The sequence below is a fragment of the Bison bison genome, unplaced genomic scaffold, assembly GCF_000754665.1.
Source record: "Bison bison bison isolate TAMUID 2011002044 unplaced genomic scaffold, Bison_UMD1.0 scf7180017864229, whole genome shotgun sequence".
Classification (NCBI taxonomy): domain Eukaryota; kingdom Metazoa; phylum Chordata; class Mammalia; order Artiodactyla; family Bovidae; genus Bison; species Bison bison.
In genome coordinates, this window is record NW_011494801.1 from 1,784,972 (window position 1) to 1,803,598 (window position 18,627).

The window sequence follows — 18,627 nt, forward strand, 5'->3', positions numbered from 1 at the left end:
ATGCCTACTTCATAGCCTATCTTCTTACTGTTCAGTTGCTAAGTCCTGTCCAACTCTTTGTGACCCCAGGGACTGCAGCACAGCAGGCTTCTCTGCCCTCCATCATCTGGCATTTGCGCAAACTCATGTCCATTGAGTCGGTAATGCTATCTAATCATCTCATGTAGCCTATTTAAAGTACTGTAAATGGTGCTGCAGGACTGAATTTGAATTTGCCTTAAACTCTTATTTGTTCCTTATTTGCTTTGAGATCAAACCACTTCTCAAATATTCACTTCAGAGCCAACTTCTGTTAGGAATGTCAAGATTTCCTCTCTCTCTCACACACACATACACACCCCATGTATATATAAAGATTTATAAATAAAAATAAAAGTGGACTTGATCATAAATTAACAGTGTTTATCTCAATGTTAGTTTATGTCCAGTGAAAATGGACATACACTATTGAAATGGGAAAACCAGATGGGATCTTTTTTCATTTTTTGCACTGTGATTGAGAAGTCTTATCTATTTGAATATGCATATTTAATGGGAACGGTAGTAATATAATATGAAACTGTAGGCCCAACTATCATATCTCAGTGGATGAGACGTGATTGCTGTTTTGGGCAAGGCAAAACCTCAGAGTGCAAGATAATGCAGCTTTGTGGAAATTTAGCATGTTTGGGCCTGGAAAGCACCAAGTGCCAATTGTAACTCTCCCTGTCATATTGCATTATATTGATGACTGTCAAAATTAATTAAAATTAAAGTAATGTTCCCACTCTGTTATTTTATGAGGAGAATTTCACACCAATAAAAAATCTTTTAGTGATATAAAGTAAAAGATAAGTCTTATTAAATAGATACTATACTGTTTTATCTAGTATATTAGTAAATGTCAACTTTCTGATTTACCTTATGAAAATTATATTATCTTAATTTGGAGAATTTTAAGAGATGATTTAGTATGACTCTAATTATAGATCATTTTAAATGATTAAATAGCTAATATTTTGGGGAAAAAAACCACATTGACTTAATCTGGAATTCTAGAAAATCATGAATTCTTTTTGGAAGATAATATAACCTTTATGTTGTATTCTTTTTCATTTTGTTACAAAATCTGACTATTGATTACAGAGTATTTTCCAGAAATAAAATATGATAGCTTGGATTTACTTTGCTACATTAAATACATATCTTATAATTCAGATGAGTTTTTAAAGTGTTTTTCTTGAAAAACATTATGAATTTTAAACAATTTCTTTTTTCTTACTAGGGAATTACGCAGGCCGAGGAACTACTGGAATGGTTGCTCGTTTTATCCCTTCCCATCTTAATAATAAGTCATGCAGGGTGACATCTCTGTGTTACAGTGAAGATGGTCAAGAGATTCTTGTTAGTTACTCTTCAGATTATATATATCTTTTTGACCCAAAAGATGATACAGCACGAGAACTTAAAACTCCTTCTGCAGAAGAGAGAAGAGAAGAGGTAAATTTACTCAGAGCTATGTTCTTTTATTTGATTCAGAAAACATTAATTCACTAACTCTTGGGGCATTAATTCAGTAACTCCTAAATTTGAAGCCTTAAGGGCTTCAAAAAATAGAGTGAGTTTTCACGGAATTTACAGTCTGTGGAGCAAAGACGTGAAACATGCATGAAAGAATGGGAGTAATAAATAAGGAAAAGGTACCCGATGAAAGTATTATATAATATTTTAAAAGAGTAAATGTCTAATAGCAAAATGTTTCTCCAAGTTTATGGATGTATAGCAGCACCAAGAAATAGTACCAGTTCTGACAGTTGCAGAAAAGGTAATTAAAATTAAAAAAAAAAATGTGATGTATAAGCTTCCAAGAGACTTACTGTTTATTTCATGCAAAAATATTTACTGTTCACAGGTGGATAGTGGTCCTTCCTCTCTTCTGATTCTGCCTTGGTCACAGTTATGAGCTAGTGACATTTGCACACAGCACAACACATATACAGAATCAGTAGAGGAGGAGCTTGCTGTCTATATATGAATAGTAAATGGTAATAGGTGAAACTCCTATTGGTAGGTGTATGTAAACATTTAGTGCCTTGGAAGTTGATACAGTACATTTTATATATATATATATATATGTATGTATGTATGTATCTATATACATACCTGTATCTAGCATGCTCTGAGATTTGGTCATGGACAGGGAAGCCTGGCATGCTGCAGTCCATGGGGTTGCAAAGAGTTGGACACAACTGAGTGACTGAACTGAACTGAACTGGTATCTATAGATACCCTTTTCTTCATCAATTTCTAGATACATATATATTATGTTTTGAAAGATAGGTGAAAGAATTATTGTTCCTAAAATGACTTTAAAATTATCAGTCATTTTCTTAGGAAAAGCAGAAAAGTGAAAGTGAAGTTGCTCAGTTGTGTCAGACTCTTTGTGTCCCCATGGACTGTAGTCTACCAGGCTCCTCAGTCCATGGAATTTTCCAGGCAAGAGTACTGGAGTGGGTTGCCATTTCCTTCTCCAGGGGATCTTCCCAACCCAGGGATCGAACCCAGGGAAAAGCAGAAACCAGAAATAATATGTCATTGACAGTACACAGCAGTAGAATAACGTTTGCCTCTTAAGCTTCTTTCGCCTTGTGTTTTTCACTTTGGGTTTTTTTTTTTTTTTTAACATGTCCTGTGTTTAACCATTCTATTCTTTGGATTGTTAATGTCTTTTGAAGTAAACCGTTGCTTTTTATTAATTATCAGTGACTGTTAAGTATTGGTTCACCTCTTACTAATAAATACATTTTAAAGGTACTAAAGAACAACAATGATTTTGTAATTCCTATGAGATGCAAAATTAAATCCAGTTCTTATATTTGCAGGTTGATAGGGTTATAAAATAAAAAAAAAATCCAAGATTACATGTGGCACTATATTTAACTGAATTAAGAAATTTGTGAAGAGAGTATGTTGCTAATGAAAGCTAGTTTTGAGATTAGAGGTCTGATTGAAAACATAAAGTCTGTTGTTACTATGTAATTTCCTCTTGAAAGAATGAGCTTTAGTAATGTTACAGTCAAACTTTGTGAACATTGTTACATAATGAAAGAGTGGGAAATGCAGAAACATTTTAAGCAAGCCAACTAGCTTTTATGCCATAGAAAACTTAGCCAAAGGATGTTTATATAATCAGAGTGAATGAGGCTGAGTCATGAGCAGTTGTTTTTTTTAACATGTTTTTCTCAGTGTTCTTTGTTGAATTAACTGAATTAAGAAAAATAATTCTGAAAATGGATTAAAGGTATAAAAATTATGCTTATTGTAATGAAACAATTTACAGGTCTGTCTAGGAAAAGAAATTAATAAACTGTCTTCCTCTTAATATAACTATCTTTTCTTTCAGTGTTTTATGTTAAATTCTTTGTAGTAATGTTCAGACAGGCTCTTCTCAGCTCACCAAATAGTTATTTGGTATCTACTGTACTATCTACTGGAGAAGGAAATGGCAACCCACTCCAATGTTCTTGCCTGGAGAATCCCAGGGACGGCAGAGCCTGGTGGGCTGCCATCTCTGGGGTCGCACAGAGTTGGACATGATTGAAGCGACTTAGCAGCAGCAGCAGTAGTACTATCTACTAAACTTGAGAAAATCAAGGCTGACTGTGACAAAGATATGACCTGTCATTCATGAGTTTGCAAATAAATAGATAAAAGAGTAAGATTTATAAATAAATGTGTGAAAGTTAAAATAACATAATTGTATATAAGAATTGTTCCATATAAGTAGACCAAAGAAAATAATTGTTTTTAATTGGGAGAATAAGAAAAGTGTTGAGCAGGTTTTTAAAGTATGAATACAAGTTTAATATATGATTTTTTCTTGTGTTTTCATATTTTTATGTAATTCGTAGGGTCTCTTTTCTATATTATTTCCTTTGAGTGAATGAAAGTTGCTCAGTCATGTCGTGTCCAACTCTTTGTAATCCCGTGGAATACAGTCCATGGAATTCTCCAGGCCAGAATACTATAGTGGGTAGCCTTTTCCTTCTCCAGGATTATTTCCTATATCCTCTAATAATTTCCCCTTTGCTCCTGCTCCCTTTTTTTGACCATGTTGCACAGCATGTGGGGTCTCAGTTCCCCACCAGGGACTGAATCCTGGCTCTCACAGTGAAAGCATGGCATCCAAGGCACCGGACCACCAGGGGGTTCATGTTCCCCTTCTTTATTTACCATATTCTTTTGTCTTATTCAGATTTTTTTCCACTTCTCATTTTCTTTTATTTTGGTATTCCTTTTTTTCTTTCTATTGTCTTTTCTTTTTTTCTCTCATATCTTTTTGACATTTTTTCCCCACCTACTTAGCACGTTATTGGACTGCTTTGTTGAATCCCATCTCTCATTTTCTCCTGGTCCTCATGATTTATTCCTAAAAGTTTTACAGGTGTCCCCAGCTTTTTGAAAGTTTGCTTCTATATCGCTTTGCTTTTACTGAAGACCTGCATCAGTACTTGATTTCACTGACTAAAACATCCAAAGAGGATTTTCACTTTTACAGAAAAGAAAGGTGAAAAGTGGAAACAGTGCCTATTGATTGTTGCAGTGTGCACCCTGAGTGGCGCTTGGTGCCACCACACTCCTTCCCAGGGAGCTACACTTGGCATTTCAGTGTCAAGCTGCCCTGGCTTTGAATTGTGTTTATATCTCAGCATTAAGCTCTGAGTATTGAGTTGTGTCTGTAAACATCTGTGCCTTATCTTGATTTATTTTGTGCATCAGTTAGCAAGATGTGTCTTAACGTAATTGCTTCTTTGTGTTACTCCACTTTGACTTATGAAGGGTTTCATAGGAGCATTCTGCTTTCAGATAGCAGGGGGAACCTGTAACTAAAATGTGTTAGTATTACTTCCCATTCTACCACTAACACTGATCCAAGGCATCAGCACCTATCCTGGATTATTATGATACCTTTCTTACTAGGTCCCTGCTTTCATACCACCCTCTCCAATCCTTTAGCTACACAGTAGCCAAAGTAATCTTTTAAGACATAGGTCAAATGATGCCACTGTTCTGATTCACACTCCACAATGGCTCACCACCTCACTCAAAATTGAGGTCCATACAGTGGCTTCAAGATCTCGTGTTACCTGGTTCTTGTCACTTCTACGGCTCTCTGCTTTGTTTGCTCCGCTCTAGCCACATCCAGTTACTTATTTACTCAGGCAGGCTAAGTGTGCTTCTGCCTTACAGTTTTTGCATTTACTTTGCCTGAAATGACCTCCTCCAGATTATCTGGATTTCTTCTTCCTTTACCTCTTACAGTGCTTTGCGCTTGTTTTTTTTCTCCATTAGACCCTAGCATACCACATTATTTAGAATTGTATCCCTTAATTCTCTGGTACTACCTATCTCCCTTTTCTACCTAATTTTATTGTATAACACGACTTTCTCTGTATATTTTACTTGTTTAATTTCATGTATTTTGTAAACTCTGTTACATTGAGAATTTTTCTATGTTTTGTCTGTTGATCTTGCCCTGATACAAAGTGTAGTGGCTGACACATAAAAGGTGCTGAAAAATTTTTTATGGAATTACTGACTGAATATCATTTTCAGGGTTTTTTATGGAATGACCGACTGTACCATTTTCAGGACTGTAGATTATTTCGCATATCTCAAAAAATCAAACTTGAGACTGTTTTTAACTTGAAGATCTTGTTCCAGATATACTTGCTGAGACTATAGCATCAGTTCTTTGCCTGTATAATAGAAATTTCTCTCTTGTAACCATGGAACAGAGCTCTAGTTTATTATTCTAAGTACAGTTTTTATACAGGGTGAGGCTCTCTCTGGAAATGATTATTTGTCTGACATTTAAACAACTACCACACTAGGCATCTTCTAATTTTTCCTTTTCACACTTGTGACTTCCTCTGCAGGTTTTGTTATTCTCAGTTGCTTTTAACCATACTTATATATAATATGGAATATTTTAGAGGGGTTTCTGTTTCCTTTGCTGAGAATGGAAAGTCCCCCATTTTCCCACTACCCCACCCCACTCCCATTCTCCTTGTTGCTCAGTATCATTTCCAGGAGAAAGTAGAAAATTTATCACTAAGCTATCACTAAATTTCTATCAAAACTTGCTAAATTGTGCGGAGGAAAAAGTGAATGTTATGTTAAAATATAAGGGAGTGACCCACAACACTGGAGAAAATATTTGCAAATCATACATCTAGTTTATGATTTAGAATCTAGTATCCAGAATATGTTATATAAAGAACACTTGTTACTCAACAATAAAAAGATAAATATCTTAATTAAAAATTGATAAAGAATTTGAATAGACGTTTCTCCAAAAAAGATATACAAATGGCCATTAAGCACATATGGAGATGTTTAACATCACTGATCAAAGCCACAGTGGGGTACCACTTCATACTTACTAGATTGACTAAAAAAGCCAGTGACAAGTGTAAGTGTTCATGAAAATGTGGAGAAATCAGAGCCCTCATACATTACTGGTAGGAATATGAAATAGCACAGGTGCCTTGGAAAACAGCTTGGCAGTTCCTCAAAATTTAAACATGGAAGCTATCATATGATTTAGCAATTCCATGCTAGATTATATACCCAAGAAAATCGAAAACATGTCCCCATAAAAACTTGGGTGTATGTTCATAGCAGCATTAGTTACAATAGCCAAAAAGTGGAAAGAGCTCAGTTTGTATCAGCTGATGAATGAATAAACAAAATGTGGTATATTTAAAAAGTAGAATATTATTGAGCCATAAAAGTAGCGATGAAATACTGATACATGCTGCAGTGTGGATGCACCTTGAAAAATACTGTGCTAAGTGAAAGAAGTAATACACGATGACCACATATTATATTATTACACTTCCATGATGTGTCCAGAATAAGCATATCCATAGAGACAGAGTAGATGAGTGATTGTCAGGAGGTGAGTTGAGGGGCAAGTGGGGAGTGATGAAAATGATCTGGATTAGTGAGATACAAGTATCTGCATAGCTTTTGTGTATACTACTGATTTGTCTGCTTTAAAAGGATAAATATTTTAAAAAGGGTAAATATTATGGTATGTAAATTATACATCAATAAAAAGATGTTAAAAATGTGAAAGTTAAAGGGAGTGATTAAGAGTGTCAGATACCATCAACATCATATAGAATCTCTAAAAGGTGCCATTCAAATTGGAAATTGATTTTTGATCATTTTATCATTGATCATGGAACTTAGCAATTGATCATTCACTGGTGATATGGGTGAGAATTCAGTGGAAAAATGAGTTGACTTCAGTGAATTGAGTGAAGAGTGGTAGATAAAAATAGAATGAATACAGACTTTTTAAAAGAAGCTTGACAGTAAAGCTTCAGAAAGCATGAGAAAAGAATAAATGCTGAATAGAAATAGGGAATGGCAGTGTTTTACCTATTAGAAATGATAGGAACCTTTAGTACATTGTGAGGAAGAATCAAGAAAGAAGAGAGGAATGTAGGTATAGAAATAGAATAATTATTCAAGGAATGAAATAAAAAGCACAAATAGAGATAAGGCTTAAAACAAATGATCCATCTCCTGAGAAAGATTGGAAGAAATTAAAAAGTAGATATAGATAAGTTTATGGAATGAAATTGAGGAAATTGATATCATTTCTATAGAACTGACTTTATTTTTTTTGGAAGTAGTAGGAAAAGTTAGTAGCTGAGAATGAGAACAACAAGGTAGAGTAAAGACACTGAGGTGAGTAATGGAGGTTGGAATAGATGCTGGGGGGAGAACCAGAGAGTGTATTGTCAGTAATAATAATAAAATAATGGTTACTCCTATTGCCAATTAGGTGTGTAGCTATTTTACCTACACTATATTTATCATCATAATAGAAAACTTAGGCTTAATGCAGTTAGATAACTTTTCCCTTGTCAGTTGAAAGATGATGGGATTTGATATCACATTTACACGATTTTAAAGTTACATTCAGTCTTTAGGTTGAAGATACTAAGTATAGGCTGTCAACATCAATGGATATTTATGGCTGTCTTTCATACTTTGATTTTTTGTTGTTGTTTAGTCACTAAGTCATGTCCAATTCTATTTTAACCCCTTGGACTATACCCTGCCAGGCTCCTCTGTCCATGGGATTTCTGAGGCAAAAATACTGAAGTGGGTTGCCATTTCCTTCTCCATGGGATCTTCTCAATCCAGGGATTGAACCATGTCTCATGCGTTGGCAGGTGGATTATTTACCACCGAGCCACCAGGGAAGCCCCGTATTTTGATTTAGCATCTCAATAAATAAAGTAAAAAAAAAAAAAAAATGGGAAGAATCTATTAGACTTACAGCGTGCTTTAAGAATTCAGCAAACGAGTTTTCTTCTCATCTTTTAGTTACGACAGCCTCCAGTTAAACGTTTGAGACTTCGTGGTGATTGGTCAGATACTGGACCCCGAGCAAGGCCTGAGAGTGAACGAGAACGAGATGGTAACTATACTTTGGTCAGCTTTTTAAAAATTAATATTTTAGCTTGTTTGCATTTTTTCACTTTATAAGTGATATTGTAACAAACATCTTTGTACATGTATCTTTGTACATGAACTTGTGCAAGTGTGTCTTAGGATGAAATCCTAAAAGTGGAATGTGTGGGTCACTGGATAAGTGAATTTTAATATTGATAGTTATCAAATTACCCTCTGAAAAGTATATACTATTTTGCATTCCCACTGAAAGTCTAAGAATACATTTTTTGCCACAGCAAGATTGGGTATTATCAAACTTTTTTTTGCCTTTGTATTTGCTATAGAGAGAATTGAAAACTCCCAGTTTCCAATCTGAGAGTTTTATAAGAGCACATAAAAAAATTTTTTTTCCCCTCCTATCAGATGCCTTTGATAGGCATTAGAAACTACTCTTTGGGAGTGTTAAGATGGCACATTTAAAATAAAAGTAATGTTTGTGATTTTATATAATAAATGGGTCTTATTCTAATTTCTGAAATCTTTTAAGATCAAAAGCATATTTTCCAATATATTAGTGTTTGTATTATTTGACATCATATTTTAAAATATAAAGCTACAGTATATAAAGGTAATAAAGCATAGAATAAATTCTATTTTCATAGAAAATACAAAAACAGCTTTTATTTTAAATTATATTATTGTAGAATAGAATTATCACAGTTTCAATTTGATGGGATAGTAAATTTGAAAATGCCCTTGGGACTACTCAAATATTTGAAGGAAGAAAAGAGGGGAGGGAAAAGATAAAATATTTTCTGGTTTCAGTTAATTTCAACTATATGTAATTTGCAGTAAATGATGATGAATATAAATTCAGTTTAAGGGAATTTAAGTGAGAGGGCAAACCTTCAGTTTAGGGAAATTTAAGAGAGAGGTCATACTTTGTTTTTAATCTGTTCAACTTAAAATTCATGAGCTCTTCCTATCTGTGTACTCTTAGGCCTAAAGATGTGGGTTGGGGTAAGGGTGGGACTGTGGAAGTAACTAAGGATTGGCAAAGATGTAGGAGGAACTCAAAATACAGATGAGAGTGATTCATATATACATTTACTATAAAATGTGATGATAGCCCTAGTAGCTTTACATATGCATTCATATAATTTATTTAAGCAATTTGATTTTTAATTGCTTTCACTTTAAAGGCCTTCAAATATAGGTTTTTACATTAATGAAAGAACTAAGTTCACTGATAAGACCTGTTTTGTTATCATAGGAGAGCAAAGTCCCAATGTGTCATTGATGCAGAGAATGTCTGACATGTTATCAAGGTGGTTTGAAGAAGCAAGCGAAGTTGCACAAAGCAATAGAGGACGAGGAAGATCTCGACCCAGAGGTAATTTTCATTATTAATTAAAGCTACCAGAAAGCTTGCAAAAACTATTTTTTGAAGTCAGTTTTATTTATATTATCTAATGTATACCATGTTTTATATCCTTAGTGATCATAAAGTTCTTATTGTATTGTGTGGAACAGTAGAGGGCAAAGGGTGTTGGGTATAATTGTTCGTTTAGGTTCCTCTTGACATAGCCCTCATTGTTTGCTTTTCTCAAGTAAAGTAAGAGAATCTGATATTCTGCCTTGTAAGTCCATTTGTATGTATTCTGAGAGTGGATGTAGGTTAAACTCTGTGGATAAGTAAGTTTTATGTAATTGAATGGTTTCTTCTTTTGGTTATTTATATACAGTGGTTATTAATTGCTATTTCTGGCATTAGCTGACCTATTTTCATATTTTGGTTTACTACTTTCCAGCTTTATGGTCTTTGATAAGTTACCTATCTCTGTCAAAAGTCAGGAATATGAAAGTTAATTCCTACTTGCTTTAAGTCCCAAAATGAAAATTTCTATTAAATTTCATTTAAAAATGGTTCTGTATAGAACAGTCTTATGGACTCTGTGGGAGAGGGAGAGGGTGGGAAGATTTGGGAGAATGGCATTGAAACATGTAAAATATCATGTAAGAAACGAGTTGCCAGTCCAGGTTCGATGCACAATACTGGATGCTTGGGGCTAGTGCACTGGGACGACCCAGAGGGATGGTATGGGGAGGGAGGAGGGAGGAGGGTTCAGGATGGGGAACACGTGTATACCTGTGGCGGATTCATTTTGATATTTGGCAAAACTAATACAATTATGTAAAATTTAAAAATAAAATTAGAAAAAAAAATGGTTCTTGTTAAATTCTGCATATATAAACTTAAAAAAATTTCTTAGACTATGGATTTGCTTAAGGGTTATCACATTTGGGCTTAAATTTAAACTAAGATATATTTAAATCAAGATAATTAAAGGAAAAAATTTATATTCTATATTAGCATCTTTTAAGACATGAACTTGATTAATTCATTCTGTATCTTTCTTTTAATAATATGGATTTGAAGCAAAATCAGGGAAGTTTTTAACATTTATTGAGTATTCTTAATTATTCTGTTGCAGATAGCACAAGGCCTGCCACAACACATTGCAGACACTCAAGCCTTTTAAAATCATGATCGCATCATGTTGTTCAGTGGCTAAAGCGCTGCTGCCAGTGAAGTGGGAATTGGGAACTTAATCCCATTCTGACCTAATTTAGCTTTACTCTTGTTAATAAAATTTTTCATTAAATATTTTCCTAAGGGTACTATTATGTTACAGAGTGGAAATATATTAATATAAGTCCCTTATCCTTTCATTGTTGTTGTTCAGTCACCAAGTCGTGTCCAACTCTTTGTGACCCTGTGGACTGCCATATGCCAGGTTTCCCTGTCCATCTATTAAATCAGAATTATCATCTTCAAACTTAAGGAACAAGATATTATTTATAGGCATCTTGCAAGCTGTTACTTAGCATTGTCTAAGTAAAGCTGCGATATTGAGCATTTTGCTTGGAAGGTTGATTATTGTTAACAGGAATGTGCCATAGGTAGGTTTTTTACCCCTATTAATTAGCATGTTTGATTAAGGTACCAAACCACCAGTGGGTGCTTTTGATATCCTGAAATTATCTATTTCTCTATGTATGTGTGTGCCCATATATTTCTTGAACATCTCTCTTTAGAGGAGTTAGTTTTGGAAAGCATTTAGTATTTCAATTTGTATTACAATGTGTTTTTTGAAGGTGGGACCAATCAGTCAGATGTTTCAACTCTTCCTACGGTCCCATCAAGTACTGATTTGGAAGTGGGTGAAACTGCAATGGAAGTAGATACTCCAGATGAACAGTTTCTTCAGCCTTCTACATCCTCTACTGTGTCAACTCAGGGTCATTTGGTATCATCTTCTACAGAAAGCCCTCATTCTACTTCTTTGCTGTCTTCTCCAGACAGTGAACAGAGGCAGCCTGTTGAGGCATCTGGACACCGTACACATCATCAGTCTGGTGAGGATGTTATTCTTTAAATAGGCTGTGATTCTTCTGATGATTTTTGATAATGAAAACTTTTTAATGGGTTATTTTGAAAGAAATTGAATTATATCAACTTATTCTTGCTGGAAAAAATGATAAAAATGACATGTAATATATGAATATGTAACTTAAAAACAGAATTCAAGTGTGCCTCACTTGTATGAATTTTATCACGTAGCAGGAAAATGCAGTTTACCCAAGACAATTCTTTATAAAATGTAAGTATCAGAAGACAGTGTTTAGACACAGTTTAATGTATTGACTTAATGATTGTTGGCTTTAGTGAAGATATAGCCCTGGTTATTATTAGTTGCTTGGTATTTATTTATTTTTTTATGATTTTTCTTCAAATCATGAAATACTTTCAATACATTCTTTATGGTGAATTTTATGTGGTCTTTTGTCATCTATATATGCAATTTACCAAAAGAATTATTTCTCCTTTATTTACATGAAAAAAATTTTAACAGATCCTTGTCTTCTTGGTATTTGATGTTAATGAAAAAAAAATCAACTTCTAAATTCTACTAAAATTGCATTTTCTTTTCAGTATTCCTCATGTTCACACACCCCTTCTCCATGGAATGTACTACTGTTTACATCAGTAATCTAGCATATATGTCTGTAGTTTACTTGGCATTTGAACTGTATACATGTAATTATAATAACCAGTAAGATGTTTATTCATATTTTTCTTTGGGATTTTTAAGGAAGTATTTTACTCATATATAATAAAAATATTAGCAACTAAAGATACAGCTGGGAGGCCTAAGCTAAAACCTATAAGAAAAATTCCTAACAGCTTTCCTAACTGCCAGATTTTATTTTTATTTATTTTTAAAATTTTATTTATTTATTTATTTTTATTTAAGTTTATTCTTGCTTCTCTGAAATTTGATACCAGATCACCAAATATGAGGTGTTTTAAATTAAGCACTTTTATCAGTATATCCCAGTTTTGGTAATTTATTTCCAGTTTCTATGGGAATAAAAGCCAGTCAGTTATATGACAATTAAATAATAGATGAGTAAAATTTACCTATAAAAATAAGCTAAAGATGAGCTATACAATTGGGTTTTCCACATTCTCTGTATATTCTTGAAATATACAATATTTCAAGTTATGGGAAAATAACATATTTGGAGGGTTTGGGAAGCTGGGACAAAATCAGCTAAAATTTTGCTTTCGAAAACAAGTAAAATTGGTAAAAATAAGAGTTTTTAAAGTGATAACATTCTTGGGAATAATCTTAAAGAGTCTGATCAGTTGTAAGTTTGATCACAGCTTAGCAAGAAGATTGTCTATCTCATTTTCATGTTCCACTGAATCTTAACTGATTGCAGTTGTTTCTTTAACACATTTCTGAGTATACTATTTCGTAGGGAATTTCATTTTTCCTTTTTGTCATAGATTGTTAACACATTCTAGTACTGCATTTCAGATTATTAAATCCTTTTTAATATTTGATGTAAGTGTTAGATACTGTAGTCATTGAATCATTGAAGAGAAAAAAACATTTTAGTGATGATCCTAGGACATCGAACATTACTTAGCACTTTTGTCTATAAGTTTTCAAAGAAAGATAAAGACTTTTGACTGGTAGATTATGGAAAGAATTTTGGCTGACTAAACTAAGGAAAATGGAAATATTTCCATGTTACCAAGATAGTATTGCTACTGAGGAAAATGATTTGATGTTAGATGTAACATCTAAAGATTATGTCTCTGATTGTTTTGACAATGGGCCTTAGCATTTTAACAATAAGGACTTAATGCTGTTTATGTTGTGGTTTTTTTTTTTCCTCAATCTTTTATTCAGTTCTAAGTCCAGATGGGTTTTTGGGTAGTAGGAATTGCCTATATTGGAAGGGAGTGTCATTCTATTACTGTCTTGCATAGAAATAGAAAAAATGAAAACGTAGGCTTCTTGCTTTTACTGTGAATATCTATTTTAAGTGTTTGTATCTTTCATTTCTGTCCCTTCCTTTTCTTCTGTCACTTTTGCTGGGGTGAAGGAGAGGCCCAGTGGGAATGTGGGGACTTGCTGGGCAGCACTCCATCTCATTGAACCAAATTATTTGCCTTCTCTTGGTCTGCAACTGAGTCACTGAATGTTCGTGAGGAATTATGTGACCACAGACTTCATTGGGCACTCCACACTGTGTTAGAACAGTCTGCAACTGTCATACCTTACGTCTATCAGACTTTCAGCACTACACTTTGTCTTCATCCTACTCCCTAGCCGATAACCTTCTTTCATTCATAGTAGGGGGAAAAAAGCATTCACTTTCCTACTTTTGAATCTCTCAGCTTTCCAGCATCTGTACTCACATTGTCTATGACAGAAGTGGTCACATTGTGGGAAGAAGTGTATCTGCTCCTAACAGAAGCTAACCAGTGCAGTTTCTATCTCTTTCCATCTTTTCAAGGAGTTTGCTCCTTGTCCTGCATCTTTATTATTACCTTTTCTGTTGAATTTTTCCTTTCCACCTCAAACATGCTCTATTATTCTCTTGTCTTAAAAAAAAATCTCTTAATTGTCCCACATTCCCCTCTAGACTCATGTCTTTGCTCCTTTTATAATCAGACTCTTCATAAGAGTAGCTGACATGTACTGTCTCCTTTTTCTTACCATGTTCCACTTATTTACCTACCAACCCTAATCTGCCTTTTAACTTCCTTTTTCACTGAAACTTTTTGTCAAAGTCACTAGTGACTTCCATTTTGCCTCAAAAGTATACTTCTTTCTTTTAACCCAGTTGTATTTAGCACAGTCTGTCACTTCTTTCTTGAAGCACTTTTGTTTTTTGGCATCTGTGATACCACTTTTGTCTATTTAACTTTTATTAGCATCTCTGGCTGGTTTTCAGTAACCATTGTTGATATTTCTTATTCTATAATTATTTGTCAATGGTTTAGTGGAACCCCATAGCCTGTGCTGTGTTCTCTACATGCACTCTGTCCTTCATAAAATTATATCAATTCCTGGAGCATTTAATATCTCCAAATGTATACTGACAATCTGATCTTCTACCCTGAGTTGCATACTCCTGTGTCCAACTGATTATTTAACACTTTGTTTTGGTTATCTTTGGACATCTTGGGTATAATATGTCTAACTATAATTTATCTTCCTACCCTTCCTATCTCACTGATCTCTTTAATCTTGATAATTTCATATCTTAGTAAATTATAATTACTGCTTATTTGCTTATTTTAACAGACTATGGGTTACTGATTCCTTGCTTTCCTTCATGTCCCTCACCCAATTCATCATCTGTTTTCTCCATATCTAAGATACCCTTTACTTCTTTTCATCTTACTGGATTGGCCAAAAAGTTCTCTCATGTTTTTTGCATAAGATGTTATGGAAAAACCTGAATGAACTTTTTGGCCAACCCAGTACTCTTATTCCCTTATACTTTATTGTCCATGCAGCAGCCAAAATGAGTATTTTAAAATATTAGATCAGATTATGTAACTTTGCCATCTCAAACTCCTCAAAGACTTTTGATTGCATTTATAAATATAAATAAAAGAGGAAAAAGAACTGAATCTTTATGGCTGGTGCCTTGTTTGCCTTTCTAGCCTCATTTCATGCCATACTCTGTCTTCCTAATGATCATTACACTGTAGCTATACTGATTTCAGTTCAGTTCCTTGAATATGTCAAGCTTTCTTCTGCCTCTTTCTTTTGGATTCTGAGTCTTTGTAACAGACTTACTGATCTATGTACTTGAGAAGCTCTTCCCTTGGCTCTTCCTTTTTTTTTCAGTTCTCAGCTCAAGTGTCACCCAAGGGAGGTCTTATATAACTCTCATAGCTAGATTCATCTTCCTTTCCTTCCTTCCCCCAAATTTTATTATGTCTTGTATAGCCTTGTTTATCTCCTGAAAAGCACTTACTAGAATTTGTAATTATTTTATTTTTTATTGATTTGTTTATGACTATTTTCTCATTAGAATATGCTCTCATAAAGACAAGAGATTTTATCTATCATAAGCCTCTTAAAGATACTGTTAAGTCCTTTAAGCTGATATAACCTATGTAAGATATATTTAGCTATTTGATAGTCTTTATAGTTTCAGTTCCATTTCATTCATTCTGGATGTTTCCAGTAAGCTTCACAAATTTGATGATATCTTCGACTGAAGCGACTTAGCAGCAGCAGCAGCAGGGAAGATGCTGTGAATAGATATCCAGTTATTTATTGTTTTTGGATTCATTATTTGCCCTTGGCTTTCCAGACAACATAAAACTGGATACTTTTTTCTTACTTTGTTCCAGAAATATTTTATGGTAACTTATGGAAATACTTGTAAAAAATCATTTTGGTACATGATGAAATCAGGACAGGTAAAAATAAATACGGGTAGAAGAAAAAATGGAGCCACAGTGACATGAATATATAAAGTGCATACCTGAAGAATAATATATCTAGAGGGGGCCGCTGAGTTGACTTTGAGTTTTGTAGCTGAATTAGGAAGATAATATACTCAAGTGGAATTTGAAGTCAGTTGGTCACTCTCTTTTTAAAATTTGAATTTCTTCACCCTTTGTATTCTTGAATTTTATTTTTATTCACATAGACTATTTGAAACTACATTCTATATACATAGCACAGAATCTGATTAGACATTATGATTCTTATTCATGGTCTTTTCTTGAATATTTAACAAAAGATGGTGCTTTTGAAAATATGGTTATTAGATTACCTATATAAAGACTAGAAAGATATGAATATGAGCTGAAATTATATAAGGTTAAAATGAAATCTTCATAATTTTATTTATTAAAAATATTTCAAAGTAACTACGCCTGTCAGACATCAGTTTTAGTTGTTTCTCAAACTAAGCCTTTGTGTGTTGTTTGTAATTTTTTCCCATGATAAGGAGCTTCTTGTAATGAGTGAGTGTTAAATGAGACAGTCATTCCAATGTGTTATACTTTAATTACCTCCTTTGGTCTTATTTTAATTTAAGAAAGAGAAGGTGGTTTCTTTGGATTGGGTAAGGAATATCAGTACATAAAAAATTTAGTTTGTGGGGGGCTCACCTTGAGAAGTGTGTCACCTAGAGGATCCATGTGTTTCTAATTAATGGACCCCTGCTAAGAGTCGGACATGACTGAGCGACTTCACTTTCACTTTTCACTTTCATGCATTGGAGAAGGAAATGGCAGCCCACTCCAGTGTTCTTGCCTGGAGAATTCCAGGGATGGGGGAGCCTGGTGGCTGCCATCTCTGGGGTCGCACAGAGTCGGACATGACTGACGCGACTTAGCAGCAGCAGCAGCAGACCATGAGAATTGAATTTTTTTATGATAGTACATAATGACTTATGTGTGGATTCCTGCTTATTTACAGATTTCTGTCTTGGCTCAGGTTTTGACATTTATTTAGATCTATTCAGAATCTTTATGTTGAAAAATTCCTGGGGAAGTAAAAACTGTGTACTATAGCATAGCAAAGCAAACTTTTCAAAGCTCAGATAATCCAGTGTACAGTTTCCTTTAAAGGGTCAGGGTCTAGTCAGATGAGATATATGCAATTTAGAGAGTAGAAAAAACTGGAAATAGTAGGTTAATGAACACTTTGGGGAAACTAAAGAAGAGATCAGAGGAACTTGTAAATCAGTAAAGGAATGACCAATTCTGATTTCCGAGATAGCAGTGAATGGTGACATGAAGTGAGATCTTAGTTCCCCGCCCAGGAATTGGATGTGTGTAGCCTGGCCTCCCTGGTGACTCAGTGGTAAATAATCCATCTGCAATGCAGGAGATGCAGGCTTGATTCCTGGGTCAGGAAGATCCCCTGGAGGAGGTCATGGCAACCCACTCCAGTATTCTTGCCTGGGAAATCGCATGGATGGAGGAGCCTGGCGGGCTACACACACAAGAGTTGGATACAACTTAATGATTAAACAACAACAACAAAAAGCCTGGATGAAAACCCGAAATCCTAACCATCAGACCAGCAAGGGCTCCTGGCTAGAAGCAAGTTTTCCCTGGCTCTTGCCCCCATTGAAAAATGCCTTTCTCATGGAGGCAAAACTGTTAAAACAGGTACAAAGTTTATTATTAGAGACACAGCACAAGTGAGAGAGCAGGCAGAGAAATGGTTTAGTTAAAATTGAAGTAAGGCAGAGATGCACACCCTGAGAGATCCTCCCTAATGTGGAGGAGCACATTTAACTTCCTAAAGAGGAAGTTAAATCATTTATGTAGAGCAGTTCTTCCAGGTCTGTATCTTTGGCCAATTACCTGGTTTCTTTTTCCACATCTGACCTTCTTTAGGACCCTCTCCAACACACGTGCACAATTTTTTCCAAAATGATTTCCAGCCCAGAGGCCAGCGGGTGTCCTGTGGCATCACACATTATGGGTTGGTACCCCCTCCTTTTGACCCCTGAGGAGCCTTTTTGAACATGCTCAATGTTTCTCTTGCCCCAAGGATAGATAATACTCGATCTCTTGATCTTTTCCTCACCAGGGTTTAGCCCTTCTCTGTTTCTGCCATGGCTATTGTCTAAAGTGTCCTCAAGGAGACAGTCAGGCTATTTACCCAATTTCTGTTGTTATATCTGTTTCTAAAGGAGGCTGGTTGTAAATATCTAACCTACCTCCCGTCTCAGGAAATGCAAATAGGAGTCTAATTTTAAGTGTCCAGCCTGAAGCCCATCTTTTTAGCCCCAAGAAATGTAAACATGAGGCCAGTTGTAAAT

The 18,627-nt window shown here is 34.7% G+C and overlaps 1 protein-coding gene across 6 annotated transcripts in view; it reads left to right on the top strand.

Moving 5' to 3' along the window:
- DCAF6 (DDB1 and CUL4 associated factor 6) overlaps positions 1-18,627 on the top strand; it is a 180,342-nt gene that overhangs the window by 85,113 nt on the left and 76,602 nt on the right. For all 6 annotated transcript variants that reach the window (XM_010846012.1, XM_010846013.1, XM_010846014.1 and 3 more), the window contains exons 7-10: positions 1,265-1,479; positions 8,389-8,482; positions 9,731-9,850; positions 11,617-11,877. In XM_010846012.1, the coding sequence (XP_010844314.1) occupies positions 1,265-1,479; positions 8,389-8,482; positions 9,731-9,850; positions 11,617-11,877 (690 nt within the window). The remainder of the gene's footprint in view (positions 1-1,264; positions 1,480-8,388; positions 8,483-9,730; positions 9,851-11,616; positions 11,878-18,627) is intronic.